Source organism: Lepidochelys olivacea, assembly GCF_965140295.1.
Source record: "Lepidochelys olivacea isolate rLepOli2 genome assembly, chromosome: 8".
NCBI classification, from domain to species: domain Eukaryota; kingdom Metazoa; phylum Chordata; order Testudines; family Cheloniidae; genus Lepidochelys; species Lepidochelys olivacea.
Genome location: NC_140418.1, coordinates 38,126,985 through 38,143,181, shown reverse-complemented (window position 1 = coordinate 38,143,181; position 16,197 = coordinate 38,126,985). Strand labels below are relative to the sequence as shown.

Here is a 16,197-nt window from a genome sequence, read left to right as displayed (position 1 = left end):
TCTTTTTGCAAGGTTGGTAGTTTTGATGACTATTAGAAATGGACAATAAATTAAAACCCTCAACCCAAATACTCAAACTTTGGGGAAATGTGGATCTGGATCCACACCTCACAACTGGGCCTCCTTCTCTAGTAAACCATACCAAATTCCTGGGTCTGACCACCTCAAAACATTGGATAAGTTCAGGTGTGGATCCAAACTTTGAGGCCTGATTCCAGTATGCACTTGCTAGTGAATAAAGCAGAAAAGGTTTCTTTGCTTTATGTATCCCCATCTTATTTATATTCAAGAGAGTGTTTCATAGGGACTTGATTCAGAGACACAAAGTAGAAAGAAAGTTAAGAATGATCCAGTGGGAAGTGTGTTTCAAATAACAATCATTTCTCTCTTTAAAGGAATAGAGCCATCACAGTTCCCAATATCCCATTAACAGATGTCAGTACTTTGATCCTAACCTGGTGTTGCACTGGATACTGTTGGCCACAGCTGTTCAGGTCCTCCCGGCCCTCCTCGTAAGACTCCTGCCTCCTCCATGTGCACAGCACTGAATAAACAAGCATACGGATTAAATTACATAGTTGCCATCTGACCTGTTTTTGTTCAACATTCCCTTTTCTGGTCATTTCTCCAAAGTCACAGTTGTTCTTTGTTGCACCACGGCTAATGCAACATTGCATCATGCTAGCAGATTCTGCTAATGCACTATTAAAGCATCTATCATGTCAATCCTGCAACAACTGCAAAAATTGTCTTTGGTTATTATTTGAATGTTGCAACATAATTCCATGCAGTTCATATCAGACACAAATATTATCTCTAGAGGATGGTTTGTTTTCATGAATGTGATGTGAAATCAGTAACACTGCAAGGAAGTCATGTAGCCCCAGATTCTCAAAGGTACTTAGGTGCCTAACTTCCACTGAAATAGAAAAAAGAAAAGGAGTACTTGTGGCACCTTAGAGACTAACCAATTTATTTGAGCATAAGCTTTCGTGAGCTACAGCTCACTTCATCACGAAAGCTTATGCTCAAATAAATTGGTTAGTCTCTAAGGTGCCACAAGTACTCCTTTTCTTTTTGCGAATACAGACTAACAAAGCTGCTACTCTGAAAACTGAAATAGAAGTTAGAAGAATTTAGAGGCCTAAATACCTCTGAGGACCTGGGCCCTAATCCATATCATGTTTGTAATGTCTTAGCAGTGAAGTAAATAGTGAAAGTCAGTTCTGGGCTTCTTTCAGCATGCGATTATCAGTCACTCTTCTACAGCAAATATTCCAATGCAATTTATAGTATCTGATGCTGATTACCATATGCTTTTGGCAAGCAATTTTGAAGGGAGAAATTAGGTGTCACAAACTACAGAAACCACACAATATTAAGTTTTATACAGTGTCAAATGATGAACAGTCTGCCATGAGACCAGTAAATTTAATTGTTGAACATTGTCTAGCTCTGAACTCATAAGGAGATGATGGGTGGGGGGGAGGGGCGCGGAATAGATGCCTGATATCTTAAAATGAAAAAAGTAGATATCTGTTTTTTTAAAATGAGCTCACCCTTTTCACTTACCATGCAAGTTACTTCAGGCAAAATCCTGAAGTAGCCCCTGTTCCACCTGTATGCAGGCAAGGCTACCACTGATTTCAAGAAGTGTTCTGTTTCAGTTTGGACCGAAAAAAGTTTCTAAAACTTGGTCAATTTATTTCTCAGTGTTAATGGGCAAGATTTTTAGAACTGGGAGCTCAATACTGCAAGACTGTAATTCGTCTTGACACCTTCCAAATGATTTTGATCTGTATGATATTTAAATTTGATTTAACAAGGAAAATCAAAATTCATATTGATTAGAAAAGGTATTTTTTAGTTAAAAGGGCATTTCAAATATTTTATGTACAGTTATTTTACTTTGTATTTGCTGTAATAGTCTCCAGAGAAACATGAAAATACATTTTAATTCCCTCAAATCTATGTTTCTTTGTATTCAGCAAATGATTTCCCCTCTGAGTTTCTAGTGTCACTTGAAATTACCATGGCCTTTTTATTTATTTCTAAATTTGTTATCTGGTCTTATTGATAAAGTCAGAATAGATCTGAGAATAAGACTGGTTAGTTAATTTGCTAAGACACAGAGACCAAAGATATTATTTTGGGATCTAAGGCTGAGATTTCTAAAGGAGTCTAAGGTGGGCACCTAACTCATGAAGGTTTCCTTGGAAATCTCAACCTGATATGCTTGTCAATGCCATTTTAACTTTGTTAAACACCTTGAATGTGCCACCTGGTTAATAAACTGCCTGCAGCAGTGGTACACTTTTATGGTAATGAGAGGTAGTGAGATAGAAAACTATTCATGCTGCATACAATCTATTTAAATTTATCAGAGTGGATGATAACAGGAAGCTTTAATGTGAATGAAGAGTGTATAATCAGTTAAATAATTCAATAATTGTAGCAATCAGGCATTCATAGTAAATGTATAAAGAAGCATGAGGTAAAAAACATGAATGCATAGACCAAACTCTAATATAGTAATGAACAGCATAAAAGACAATTACAGTGAATCGGTAGAGCTGGTAGATATAATGCCTCAGAAGCAAAACTTGGGTGCTTCCCTCACAGCATGCAGATCTACTAGCGTATGTCACCAGATGTACCAGATTGAAAGACAGTCTCCTTCACAAAGGGAGAAAGATATAAGCCCTTAAGAAGGGGAAGCACAGTACATACCTTTGTATTCCTGCTCTTAGGGATGCAGAATAACGCCAATCAGGATTGGGTTGTTTTGGCTGCAGAAACAAAGAGAACAAAATCTGTATTAATTTGTATTAAAACATATTTTAAAATCTAGGCAGCTGAATACAGGCTCTTCTCCAGAGTTTCTAAACATTTTCACATCTATTGTCAAATGGCTCCATAGAACTACTTACATTTTTTATGCATTCAGAGCTGCCAAATCTCCCAGTAAATCTAAAGACACTTTTGTCTGAGTGCACTTAGGTCACTGAATATGGAGTTAAATGTTTATATACCAAGACTTTGGATTGTGAGGGTTAATGTGGGGAAGGAGGTTATTTTTGTAAATTGGGGGGCTATTATTTTGCCCATGTTCAGAAAAATCCTGGCCATAGGAGAAGATGATTATTGCTGGAAAAGAAAAGAAATAATTTGCTGGTTTCCCCGATAAAACTAGGCCACTTATGCTCTTACCCTGGAATGTATCCATCTGTACATATACAAAATGCAGCCCCCCTGTGAAGAATACATTGGGGCCAGTTTGCTTGCTGTGAGTTTTCTGCTGGGGTTAGTGGACTGCAGAGGACTGCACTAGATTGTATCAGACTCGCAGGCTGCAGCAGGTTTTTACTGAAGGCAGACATGTTCTTTCATAAGACCAAGAGCTGCTACATTTTCCACACTGATAAAAAGGCATAAAAACATGAAGGAAAAAATAGAGAGCAATACCCTTCAACCAGTACATCTCAGCACACGCTGACCTGCTACAGCATGACTTGCTATGTAAGGGTTGCCTGAGAAATTCCTGATTGATTACAAGTTGCTCCAGAAAATGTTAACACCACTTTTCTTACAGTGCACTGCATACAATAGCAACATTCATAATAATTTAAAATTATAGGCAACATTTTCAAATGAGGGTGCCTAAATCAGGCACCTAAATATTTAAGCAGCTAAGCAGCTTAATTTTCAGAGGTGCTGAGCATTGATTTCAATTGTAGCTGCAGGTGCTCAGCACATTTAAATATTGTGACACTTTTTTGATGGCCAATTGTGCATGTAGGTGTCTAATGTTAGGCATCCAAGTTCGAAAATGTTAGAGTATAGACATAATGAATTACATTCATACTTGATGTGTCTTGTACAGTGGCCAATACCCAAATAATACATGCTAGTAATGGTGTAATTCTACTGAAGTCACTGGAGGTAGACTAGAAGTGAATTTGGTCCCATTACTTTTAAAAATTTGTTGAATACCCTAAATTATTTAAAGGCAGCTTTGTCCTTGCCCTTGGGATTCACAGTGTGCTCTTCTCTAGACCAATAAGTTTTACACAAATAAAGATATAGCAATAATGATATGCGCCATCTTTCTATCTGGCTATCTCAATAGTTATAAGGCCCCCGTCACTATCTGAGTTTGAGGAGCTATTTGGTACTCTGCATTGTAGCATTCTTCACAGCCTGATATACACAAAAGAGAAATTCCACCCATTGCAACAAAATATTAAACATCTGTGCTAGTAACTACCTTCACGTTTAAACCCAGTCTCTGTGCCCAGTTTCTGCTGGGCTTAGTTGTGAAAAAGACAATTATGGCTCCAAGATTCTCTGACTGTACTTGTAATGAAGTAAAAATCTTAAATGAATCCACATGTTCCATAGAATCTCTATGGATAGTAATTCCACGCTATAATAAGAATATAACAGTAGGGATCTATTATCGACCACCTGACCAGGACAGTGATAGTGATGATGAAATGCTAAGGGAGATTAGAGAGGCTATCAAAATAAAGAACTCAATAATAGTGGGGGATTTCAATTATCCCCATATTGACTGGGTACATGTCACCTTAGGACAAAATGCAGAGACAAAATTTCTCGATACTTTGAATGACTGCTTCTTGGAGCAGCTGGTACAGGAACCCACAAGGGGAGAGGCAATTCTCAATCTAGTCCTGAGTAGAATACAGGATCTGGTCCAAGAGGTAACTATAACAGGACCGCTTGGAAATAGTGACCATAATATAATAACATTTAACATTCCTGTGGTGGAAAGAACACCTCAACAGCTCAACACCGTGGCATTTAATTTCAGAAAGGGGAACTATATAAAAATGAGGAGGTTAGTTAAACAGAAATTAAAAGGTACAGTGACTAGAGTGAAATCCCTGCAAGCTGCATAGACACTTTTCAAAGACACCATAACAGAGGTCCAACTTACATGTATACCTCAAATTAAAAAACACAGTAAAAGAACTAAAAAAGAGCCACCATGGATTAACAACCATGTAAAAGAAGCAGTGAGAGATAAAAAGGCATCTTTTAAAAAGTGGAAGTCAAATCCTAGTGAGGGAAATTGAAAGGAGCATAAACACTGCCAAATTAAGTGTAAAAATGCAATAAGAAAAGCCAAAAAGGAGTTTGAAGAATAGCTGGCCAAAAACTCAAAAGATAATAACAAAATGTTTTTTAAGTACATCAGAAGCAGGAAGCCTGCTAAACAACCAGTGGGGCCCCTGGATGATCGAGATACAAAAGGAGAACTTAAAGACGACAAAGTCATTGCAGAGAAACTAAATGAGTGCTTTGCTTCAGTCTTCACAGCTGAGGATGTTAGCAAGATTCCCAAACGTGAGCCGTCCTTTGTAGGTGACAAATCTGAGGAATTGTCACAGATTGAAGTCTCACTAGAGGAGGTTTTGGAATTAATTGATAAATTTAACAGTAACAAGTCACCAGGACCAGATGGCATTCATCCAAGAGTTCTGAAAGAACTCAAATGTGAAATTACGGAACTATTAATTATGTTTTGTAACCTGTCCTTTAAATCAGCTTCTGTACCCAATGATTGGAAGACAGCTAATGTAATGCCACTACTTAAAAAGGGTTCTAGAGGTGATCCCCGCAATTACAGACCGGTAAGTCTAACGTTAGTACTGGGCAAATTAGTTGAAACAATAGTAAAGAATAAAATTGTCAGACACATAGAAGAACATAAATTGTTTGGCAAAAGTCAACATGGTTTCTGTAAAGGGAAATCATGTCTTACGCATCTATTAGAGTTCTTTGAAGGGGTCAACAAACACGTGGACAAGGGGGATCCAGTAGACATAGCCCTGGTCTACACTAGGACTTTAGGTCGAATTTAGCAGCGTTAAATTGATGTAAACCTGCATCCGTCCACACGATGAAGCCCTTTATTTCGACTTAAAGGACTCTTAAAATCAATTTCCTTACTCCACCCCTGACAAGTGGATTAGCGCTTAAATCGGCCTTGCCGGGTCGAATTTGGGGTACTGTGGACACAATTTGACAGTATTGGCCTCCGGGAGCTATCCCAGAGTGCTCCATTGTGAGCGCTCTGGACAGCACTCTCAACTCAGATGCACTGGCCAGGTAGACAGGAAAAGAACTGCAAACTTTTGAATCTCATTTCCTGTTTGGCCAGCGTGGCAAGCTGCAGGTGACCATGCAGAGCTCATCAGCAGAGGTGACCATGATGGAGTCCCAGAATCGCAAAAGAGCTCCAGCATGGACTGAACGGGAGGTACGGGATCTGATCGCTGTATGGGGAGAGGAATCCGTGCTATCAGAACTCCGTTCCAGTTTTCGAAATGCCAAAACCTTTGTCAAAATCTCCCAGGGCATGAAGGACAGAGGCCATAACAGGGACCCAAACCAGTGCTGCATGAAACTTAAGGAGCTGAGGCAAGCTTACCAGAAAACCAGAGAGGCGAATGGCTGCTCCGGGTCAGAGCCCCAAACATGCCGCTTCTATGATGAGCTGCATGCCATTTTAGGGGGTTCAGCCACCACTACCCCAGCCGTATTGTTTGACTCCTTCAATGGAGATGGAGGCAACACGGAAGCAGGTTTTGGGGACAAAGAAGATGATGATGATGATGAGGTTGTAGATAGCTCACAGCAAGCAAGCGGAGAAACCACTTTTCCCGACAGCCAGGAACTGTTTCTCACCCTGGACCTGGAGCCAGTTCCCCCCGAACCCACCCAAGGCTGCCTCCTGGACCCGGCAGGTGGAGAAGGGACCTCCGGTGAGTGTACCTTTTAAAATACTATACATGGTTTAAAAGCAAGCATGTGAAAGGATTACTTTGCCCTGGCATTCACAGCTTTCCTGGCTGTACTCCCAAAGCCTTTGCAAAAGGTTTCTGGGGAGGGCAGCCTTATTGCATCCTTCGTGGTAGGACACTTTACCACTCCAGGCCAGTAACACGTACTCGGGAATCATTGTACAACAAAGCATTGCAGTGTATGTTTGCCGGCGTTCAAACAACATCCGTTCTTTATCTCTCTGTGTTATCCTCAGGAGAGTGAGATATCATTCATGGTCACCTGGTTGAAATAGGGTGCTTTTCTTCAGAGGACACTCAGAGGAGCCCGTTCCTGCTGGGCTGTTTGCCTGTGGCTGAACAGAAATGTTCCCCGCTGTTAGCCACGGGGGGGGGGAGGGTTGAGGGGGTAGCCACGCTGTGGGGGGAGGCAAAATGTGACCTTGTAACGAAAGCACATGTGCTATGTATGTAATGTTAACAGCAAGGTTTACCCTGAAAGAGTGTAGCCACTGTTTTATAAAATGTGTCTTTTTAAATACCGCTGTCCCTTTTTTTTTCTCCACCAGCTGCATGTGTCTCAATGATCACAGGATCTTCTCCTTCCCAGAGGCTAGTGAAGATTAGAAAGAAAAAAAAATGCACTCATGATGAAATGTTCTCTGAGCTCATGCTGTCCTCCCACACTAACAGAGCATAGATGAATGTGTGGAGGCAAATAATGTCAGAGTGCAGGAAAGCACAAAATGACCGGGAGGAGAGGTGGCGGGCTGAAGAGAGTAAGTGGTGGGCTGAAGACAGGGCTGAAGCTCAAATGTGGCGGCAGAGTGATGAGAGGAGGCAGGATTCAATGCTGAGGCTGCTGGAGGACCAAACCAGTATGCTCCAGTGTATGGTTGAGCTGCAGCAAAGGCAGCTGGAGCACAGACTGCCACTGCAGCCCCTCTGTAACCAACCACCCTCCTCCCCAAGTTCCATAGCCTCCACACCCAGATGCCCAAGAACGCGGTGGGGGGGCCACCGGCCAACCAGCCACTCCGCCACAGAGGATTGCCCCAAAAAAAGAAGGCTGGCATTCAATAAATTTTAAAATTGTAAACTTTTAAAGTGCTGTGTGGCATTTTCCTTCCCCCCTCCACCACCCGTCCTGGGCTACCTTGGTAGTCATCCCCCTATTTGTGTGATGAATGAATAAAGAATGCATGAATGTGAAGCAACAATGACTTTATTGCCTCCGCAAGCAATGATCGAAGGGAGGAGGGGAGGGTGGTTAGCTTACAGGGAAGGAGAGTGAACCAAGGGGCGGGGGGTTTCATCAAGGAGAAACAAAGAGAACTTTCACACCGTAGCCTGGCCAGTCATGAAACTGGTTTTCAAAGCTTCTCTGATGCGTACCGCGCCCTCCTGTGCTCTTCTAACCACCCTGGTGTCTGGCTGCGTGTAACCAGCAGCCAGGCGATTTGCCTCAACCTCCCACCCCGCCATAAACATCTCCCCCTTACTCTCACAGATATTGTGGAGCACACAGCAAGGAGTAATAACAGTGGGAATATTGGTTTTGCTGAGGTCTAAGCAAGTCAGTAAACTGCACCGGCGCGCCTTTAAACGTCCAAATGCACATTCTACCACCATTCTGCACTTGCTCAGCCGGTAGTTGAACAGCTCCTGACTACTGTCCAGGCTGCCTGTGTCTGGCTTCATGATCCATGACATTAAGGGGTAGGCTGGGTCCCCAAGGATAACTATAGGCATTTCAACATCCCCAACAGTTATTTTCTGGTCTGGGAATAAAGTCCCTTCCTGCAGCTTTTGAAACAGATCAGAGTTTCTGCAGATGCGAGCGTCATGTACCTTTACCGGCCATCACACGTTGATGTTGGTGAAACGTCCCTTGTGATCCACCAGAGCTTGCAGCACTATTGAAAAGTACCCCTTGCGGTTTATGTACTCGCCGGCTTGGTGCTCCGGTGCCAAGATAGGGATATGGGTTCCGTCTATGGCCCCACCACAGTTAGGGAATCCCATTGCAGCAAAGCCATCCACTATGACCTGCACATTTCCCAGGGTCACTACCCTTGATATCAGCAGATCTTTGATTGCGTGGGCTACTTGCATCACAGCAGCCCCCACAGTAGATTTGCCCACTCCAAATTGATTCCCAACTGACCGGTAGCTGTCTGGCGTTGCAAGCTTCCACAGGGCTATCACCACTCACTTCTCAACTGTGAGGGCTGCTCTCATCTTGGTATTCATGCGCTTCAGGGCAGGGGAAAGCAAGTCACAAAGTTCCATGAAAGTGCCCTTACGCATGCGAAAGTTTCACAGCCACTGGGAATCGTCCCAGACCTGCAACACTATGCTGTCCCACCAGTCTGTGCTTGTTTCCCGAGCCCAGAATCAGCGTTCCACAGCATGAACCTGCCCCATTAGCACCATGATGCATGCATTGGCAGGGCCCATGCTTTCAGAGAAATCTGTGTCCATGTCCTGATCACTCACGTGACCGCGCTGATGTCGCCTCCTCGCCCGGTATCGCTCTGCCAGGTTCTGGTGCTGCATATACTGCTGGATAATGCGTGTGGTGTTTACTGTGCTCCTAATTGCCAAAGTGAGCTGAGCAGCCTCCATGCTTGCCTTGGTATGGCGTCCGCACTGAAAAAAGGCACGGAACAATTGTCTGCTGTTGCTCTGATGGAGGGAGGGGCGACTGATGACACGGCTTACAGGGTTGGCTTCAGGGAGCTAAAATCAACAAAGGAGGTGGCTTTACATCAAGGAGTATTTCAGGCAGGACTTCACGGAGGGTTCCAATAAGAAATGATGCACCTAAGTTATTGTTCTTATTGGAACAAGGAGGTTAGTCTGGCCTCTGATTGATACATGGCTAGATTTACCTCGCTGCACCTTCTCTGTGAGTGACTGCAGTGTGACCTAGAGGAATGAGTCCCCTAGACGGGGGAGCGGGGGAAGCAAATGAGTACAAAACAAATCTGTTCTATTTCTTGTTTTGATCCACTCCATCTATCTTTTACATCTTTGGCTGGCAGCAGACGGTGCAGAAGGACTGCATGCCATCCACATCTCATGGCTGCCCGGCAGAAGATGATGCAATAGGACTGCTAGCAATCCGTATCGCCTGCCTGCTCACCATAAGACGGTTCAATAGGACTGACTGCAGGACTAAAGAGAATGACCTGGTCAAGTCACTCCAAATTTAGTCCCTGCGCCCATGTCTGCCCAGGCGCTCCTGGCCAATGTGGCCAGGAGCACCTCGGACATGACGATGACGGCTACCAGTCGTATTGCACCGTCTGCTCCCACAAGGCAATGGGTTGCTGCTACTGTGTAGCAATGCAGTACCACGTCTGCCAGCACCCAGGAGACATAGGGTGACGGTTACCTGAGCGGGCTCCATGCTTGCCGTGGTATGGCGTCTGCACAGGTAACTCAGGAAAAAAGGCGCGAAACGATTGTCTGCCCTTGCTTTCATGGAGGGAGGGAGGGAACGGGGGCCTGACGATATGTACCCAGAACCACCCGCGACAATGTTTTAGCCCCATCAGGCATTGGGATCTCAACCCAGAATTCCAATGGGCAGAGGAGACTGCGGGAACTGTGGGATAGCCACCCACGGTGCAACGCTCCGGAAGTCGACTCTAGCCTCGGTACTGTGGAAGCACTCCGCCAAGTTAATGCACTTAATGCACTTAGAGCATTTTCTGTGGGGACACACACACTCGAATATATAAAACCGATTTCTAAAAAAATGACTTCTATAAATTCGACCTAATTCCGTAGTGTAGACATACCCATAGTGTACTTAGATTTCCAGAAAGCCTTTGACAAGGTCCCTCACCAAAGGCTCTTACATAAATTAAGTTGTCATGGGATAAGAGGGAAGATTCATGGATTGAGAACTGGTTAAAAGACAGGGAACAAAGGGCAGGAATAAATGGTAAATTTTCAGAATGGAGAGGGGTAACTAGTGGTGTTCCCCAAGGGTCAGTCCTAGGACCAATCCTATTCAACTTATTCAGAAATGATCTGGAGAAAGGGGTAAACAGTGAGGTGGCAAAGTTTGCAGACAATAGTAAACTGCTCAAGATAGTTAAGACCAAAGCAGACTGTGAAGAACTTCAAAAAGATCTCACAAAACTAAGTGATTGGGACACAAAATGGCAAATGAAATTTAATGAGGATAAATGTAAAGTAATGCACATTGGAAAAAATAACCCCAGCTATACATACAATATGATGGGGGCTAATTTAGCTACAACTAATCAGGAAAGAGATCTTGGAGTCACCATGGATAGTTCTCTGAAGACGTCCACGCAGTGTGCAGTGGCAGTCAAAAAGGCGAACAGGATGTTAGGAATCGTTTAAAAAGGGATAGAGAATAAGACGAAGAATATCTTATTGCCTTTATATAAATCCATGGTACGCCCACATCTTGAATACTGCATACAGATGTGGTCTCCTCATCTGAAAAAAGATATACTGGCATTAGAAAAGGTTCAGAGAAGGGCAACTAAAATGATTAGGGGGTTGGAATGGGTCCCATATGAGGAGAGATTAAAGTGACTAGGACTTTTCAGCTTGGAAAAGAAGAGACTAAGGGGGGATATGATAGAGGTATATAAAATCATGAGTGGTTTGGAGAAAGTGAATAAGGAAAAGTTATTTACTTGTTCCCATAATATATGAACTAGGGGCCACCAAATGAAATTAATGGGCAGCAGGCTTAAAACAAATAAAAGAAAGTTCTTCTTCACACAGCGCACAGGCAACCTGTGGAACTCCTTGCCTGAGGAGGTTGTGAAGGCTATGACTATAACAGGGTTTAAAAGAGAACTAGATAAATTCAGGGAGGTTAAGTCCATTAATGGCTATTAGCCAGGATGGGTAAGGAATGGTGTCCCTAGCCTCTGTTTGTCAGAGGTTGGAGATGGATGGCAGGAGAGAGATCACTTGATCATTACCTATTAGGTTCATTCCCTCTGGGGCACCTGGCATAGGCCACTGTCGGCAGACAGGATACTGGGCTGGATGGACCTTTGGTCTGACCCAGTATGGCCATTCTTATGTTCTGGCCCTGGCCCTAGCCCCACTCAACTTTAAAGAAAAACTTTAGGACTGTTCTAAACTTCGTCAGCTGGTAGTGGTCCTCAAGGAACCATCCACCTACTAAGGAGTATCAGAAAACAACACACTCTTATCACAACTTTTCCCCATCCTGACATGCCTCCTACACCACGGACTGCAGGTGAGCAGATACATGAGCTGGCTATCTTGACTTTTCTTCTGTTGTGAAAGAACACCAAGGGAATTCTCAGCTCAGAAGACAGAGCTGATTTCCACTCTTTCTGCACCAGGAATGGAGTGGTTCAAAGAATCTCTGGTCCTTAGAGTGTCTGATCAAAAAGAGAGAGAAGCAGCATGAGGAATAGAATTCTTCCTATAGTCCTGGCCAAAAACCATATTAAGTTATAGTCATGGCTGAAAACTGGGGAATTCTCAAGGAAGCAGAGAAGGAAAGAAAGGCAAAAAAGGAGAGACTGTCTGTCACACTGCTACATTGGTTCACAACACTTGGATGTTTTTCTTCTCACTAATAAGGGCTAGAAACTTAGTTTATTTAAATGAAAGCTTTCATGCTGCAGATTATGAATCTGTCATGGAGACAGGATAAATTCATCAAGTAGGCTGCATCTGAGCCACACGACACCTTTGATTTAAATATAATATAAATTACAACCATGAAGTCAGTGTGGCATTCAAAAGGGTTATTGCTCCATCAGATATGCTTGCTGGAATAGTTTGCAACTGCCATAAGCCCTCTGTTTTTTCATTGTGTAGGTTGAGCAGAGTAGAGGTTGATCTGCCATATATTTGGAGTGCATGGTAGATGACCCATACTGCCAGAGTGTACTGGGACACTGTAGATATATATAATATCCACATAGGTAATCTGGTGTGTATCATAAAGTCTCCAATCTACAGTGGAATGGAGGAGATGTAGTATTTAGCCCATGTATGGATATTAAAATGCAAAATGTAATCTCTGCCTTTAGTGAGAAGGAATGGCAAAGGGCCAGGTTTCTGGTCCAGATGCAGTAGTTGTTTGGCATTTCACAGGGTTCAGTAACATATCAGAGTAGGGAACAGTAGGGCTCTACCACTTGTATTTAAAAGGCAGAAGGGGAAAATGTCTTTGGCCTACATAGGAGAGTGGGGATGGATATGGGGGCACATGTTAAGATGGTACTGGAACCTTAACTGCAAATGTTCTGACAGTCAAATATATATGAGTTGTTGAGTTTTTTAACTATAAAGCTGTTATTTTAATTAATTTGTCTGGGAATTTCCTTACTTTTTTAAGAATCTTCACAGGTCTGACTCAGCATGGGTATGGGTGGCAGAATCTAGCTCTTAGTTTTTATGACCATTTTTCTACTGCATGGGAGAAAACAGTGAATCACATGAGAACAGTCTTCCATTTCTTTGGGGCTGCTCTTGCTTAGTTTTACTGGACACTGAAGGACTGGGTTTGAACATTGGATGACTGGGAGCTGTCAGTGATCTGCAGGAGACATGTTCATCATACTTTTATGCCATCATAAGCCAATATCCTGTAACTGGCAATGCTAGTGGGAGCAAAAGAAATCAATACCAACATCTTCTTTGCAGCATTAGCAATAATAGGCTTCTCTGGTCCTACTATCAGCCCTGCCTCCATAAGTACTCTTTGCCTTTGGTCCCAACAGAGAAGCCAGTTGAGGAGGCATATGACTTCAAAGCAGAATGTTGGGCAGCCAGGGCACGGGAAGTGAGTTTGAGGCATATGTCATAATGATTAATGTTAGTTGTTCAAGTGTGGAAACAGATAAGCCTGCCAATTTCCTATCTGCATTCCACAATGTACCCACAGCTTTATGAATTCTTATGTTCTGTATATCACTACAAGAGGAACTGAATGTTAAAAACAAATCAAATCCAGCATTAACACAGCCAAACTATATGTATAAGCAGACTGAAAACCAGCATCATGGTAACAAAGCTAAATATAAATATAGTGATGGGTAAAATCAGATGGTTCAAAGTTTGGATGTTTGGGCTGTTCCAAACACAATCCCCCTCCACCAAACAGGTCCTGTGACAGACTAGTACCACTTTCAAGCCCTAGCGAGGTCAAATGGACCAGAGTTTGGTAATGTGATATGGATCTTTTCATTTACAGATTACAAATTCAAATCTGCCCCTGCTGTATAGATAGTGACAGCTGTGAGCATCTCGGTGCTGCTTCGTGGCCAACATGAAATTAGTTTGGTGGTCTTAGTACAATTCCCAGTGGACAGTTCACAAAAAATTATTGGCAATTGATAACTGATATCTTTTGCAGGGCTTGTCATAGGCCCTGTTGAGTGGAGGGAGACTATGTGGTGACAGTCACCCCTACTTGATATTGTCTCATTGCAAGGAATGATTTGTGGCCCACTACCCCATTCTGCCATCTTAGATATGATCTTAGACTGCACTCCCATCCAGTGTCTTTGCAAGGCCACAAGGTAGTGCCACTGGCAACAATCCTTTCTACTCCTCAATGGTCTTCAAGAAGAAGGATGTAATGGGAAGCTTTCATCACACATGCAGTAGTAGGAAGCAGCCCAAAGCCACGCCCTGTTTCTGCCATCATCAGCTTTTCCTGTTTGGCTCAGAAAGAGCACATAAAAAGCAATGACTCCTTCTGAAAAACTGAATCAAAATTTATCGAGGTGTTTTTAATGGTGGACATCACCACAGAATCAGAGTGTCTCACCATAGTATCTTATGACTTCTAACCCTACAGAGCACATGGGGTATGTTCAACCATTCAGGGAACCAGAAGCTATACAAAGGGATTAATGTGTCCAGGCATAACCAACCAACCCATTTTATGCTACCAAATGTTTGCAGTCATCCTAAAAACAAAACATGTTTATGCAAAATTTTACGACAATGTTTTAAAATAGCATAATGTTGATCCAATTTCACTAACATTTTAGCTGAATTACAAACAAATGTTAATGAAAAATCATTTTCCTTAGTTCTGATATGTTGACATCTCAAGTATTTGTTGCTTGAATTATGAGATTCATATGTACTCTGGGCCTGATTCAGTATTCACTGAAATAAAAAAAGCCCCCCTCCATTAACTACAATGGGTGTTGGCTCAAGCCCTGTTTGTGTGAATCAAACATTTACAAACAGTTAGCAAATGATGAGAGTGCTAAACACATCCCACTCTATTCCTATATTCACACAAATACTTAGTAGAATAACATACTATCTTCTTATCAAATATATCCACTTTGAAGCAATAAATAAAAGGCCTTTTAAAATCCTAGACCACTTACAGCTCAGTTTCCTTTCTACTGAGAATATGTTGACAGTTGTGGGATTCATGGAGCTATTTCAGATTTCCTACTGTAAAATCTGAGAGTGATTATACAAAAATGCTCACACTAAATTCAACATAGAGAATAAACTATTTGTAGTCTAGCATTTGTTTATCGTTCCAGAAACTAGAATGAAAAGATAACAGAACAAAATTCAGTACAGAATATTTCCCCCTAACAATGAGCATTTGCATTCCTAACCCTAAGAAAACAAAAATGAAATTAACAGGTCAATGCTTCTTTAAAATATATTTATGAGTTCTGGTACAGTGAAACACTGCTTTGTCTGCTTAATGTTAGATGCAAGTTTCTGCCAGCACAGCAGTTACCCTCAGCCTCACAGTTTGACTTCCCTAGAGCACAGAGCACTGACCCTGCATAGCAGAAAAGGAACTGGTGCTGCTTCTAACCAAAAGAACAAACATTTCTATTTAACCTTTCCAATGTCAGAGAGCCCAAAGAATTTCTTAAAGGCTTAAGTCCTTGAACTGAGATTGTAAGATATTCCAACATTAATACCTTTAAAGCCCTTGTGAGAAATCTCTTGGGAAGATTGCTTTGGACAATGCTATGTGTTTGCTAGATTTAGACACTTCAAAGCACATTTGAATCTAAAGAAATACCAAGATGTGCGAAACACATTTTTGTTTGATTTATTTCAAATGAATAGCACTCTGTCTTCGAAGCAGCCAACTGGGGATGGCACGGGGAGGGAGTAGTACTTCAGCGTGTATAAACAACCACAAAATGAATGAACTACAAGGATTTATCATTACTAATCTGCAGCTTCAATTTTTCCTTCAGAAGATACACAGTGCTTTATTTATTGAGGAACCTACATTTTACTGATCATCCAATGAGTGCACAAAATGGGATCAGAGGGAGGCCAATGCCCAGAACTGACGGTATATTTTTTCCATCAAGGATTCAGTATGCCAGCTGACAATTAATAA

General features: G+C 42.3%; 1 protein-coding gene across 13 annotated transcripts in view; it reads right to left on the bottom strand.

Annotated features, from left to right (window-relative positions):
- Positions 1–16,197, bottom strand: part of LOC311524671 (protocadherin alpha-C2-like) — a gene marked incomplete at its 5' end in the record, with an annotated part of 339,113 nt that overhangs the window by 88,993 nt on the left and 233,923 nt on the right. For all 13 annotated transcript variants that reach the window (XM_084636008.1, XM_084636017.1, XM_084636019.1 and 10 more), the window contains 2 exons: positions 456–544; positions 2,731–2,789. In XM_084636008.1, the coding sequence (XP_084492134.1) occupies positions 456–544; positions 2,731–2,789 (148 nt within the window). The remainder of the gene's footprint in view (positions 1–455; positions 545–2,730; positions 2,790–16,197) is intronic.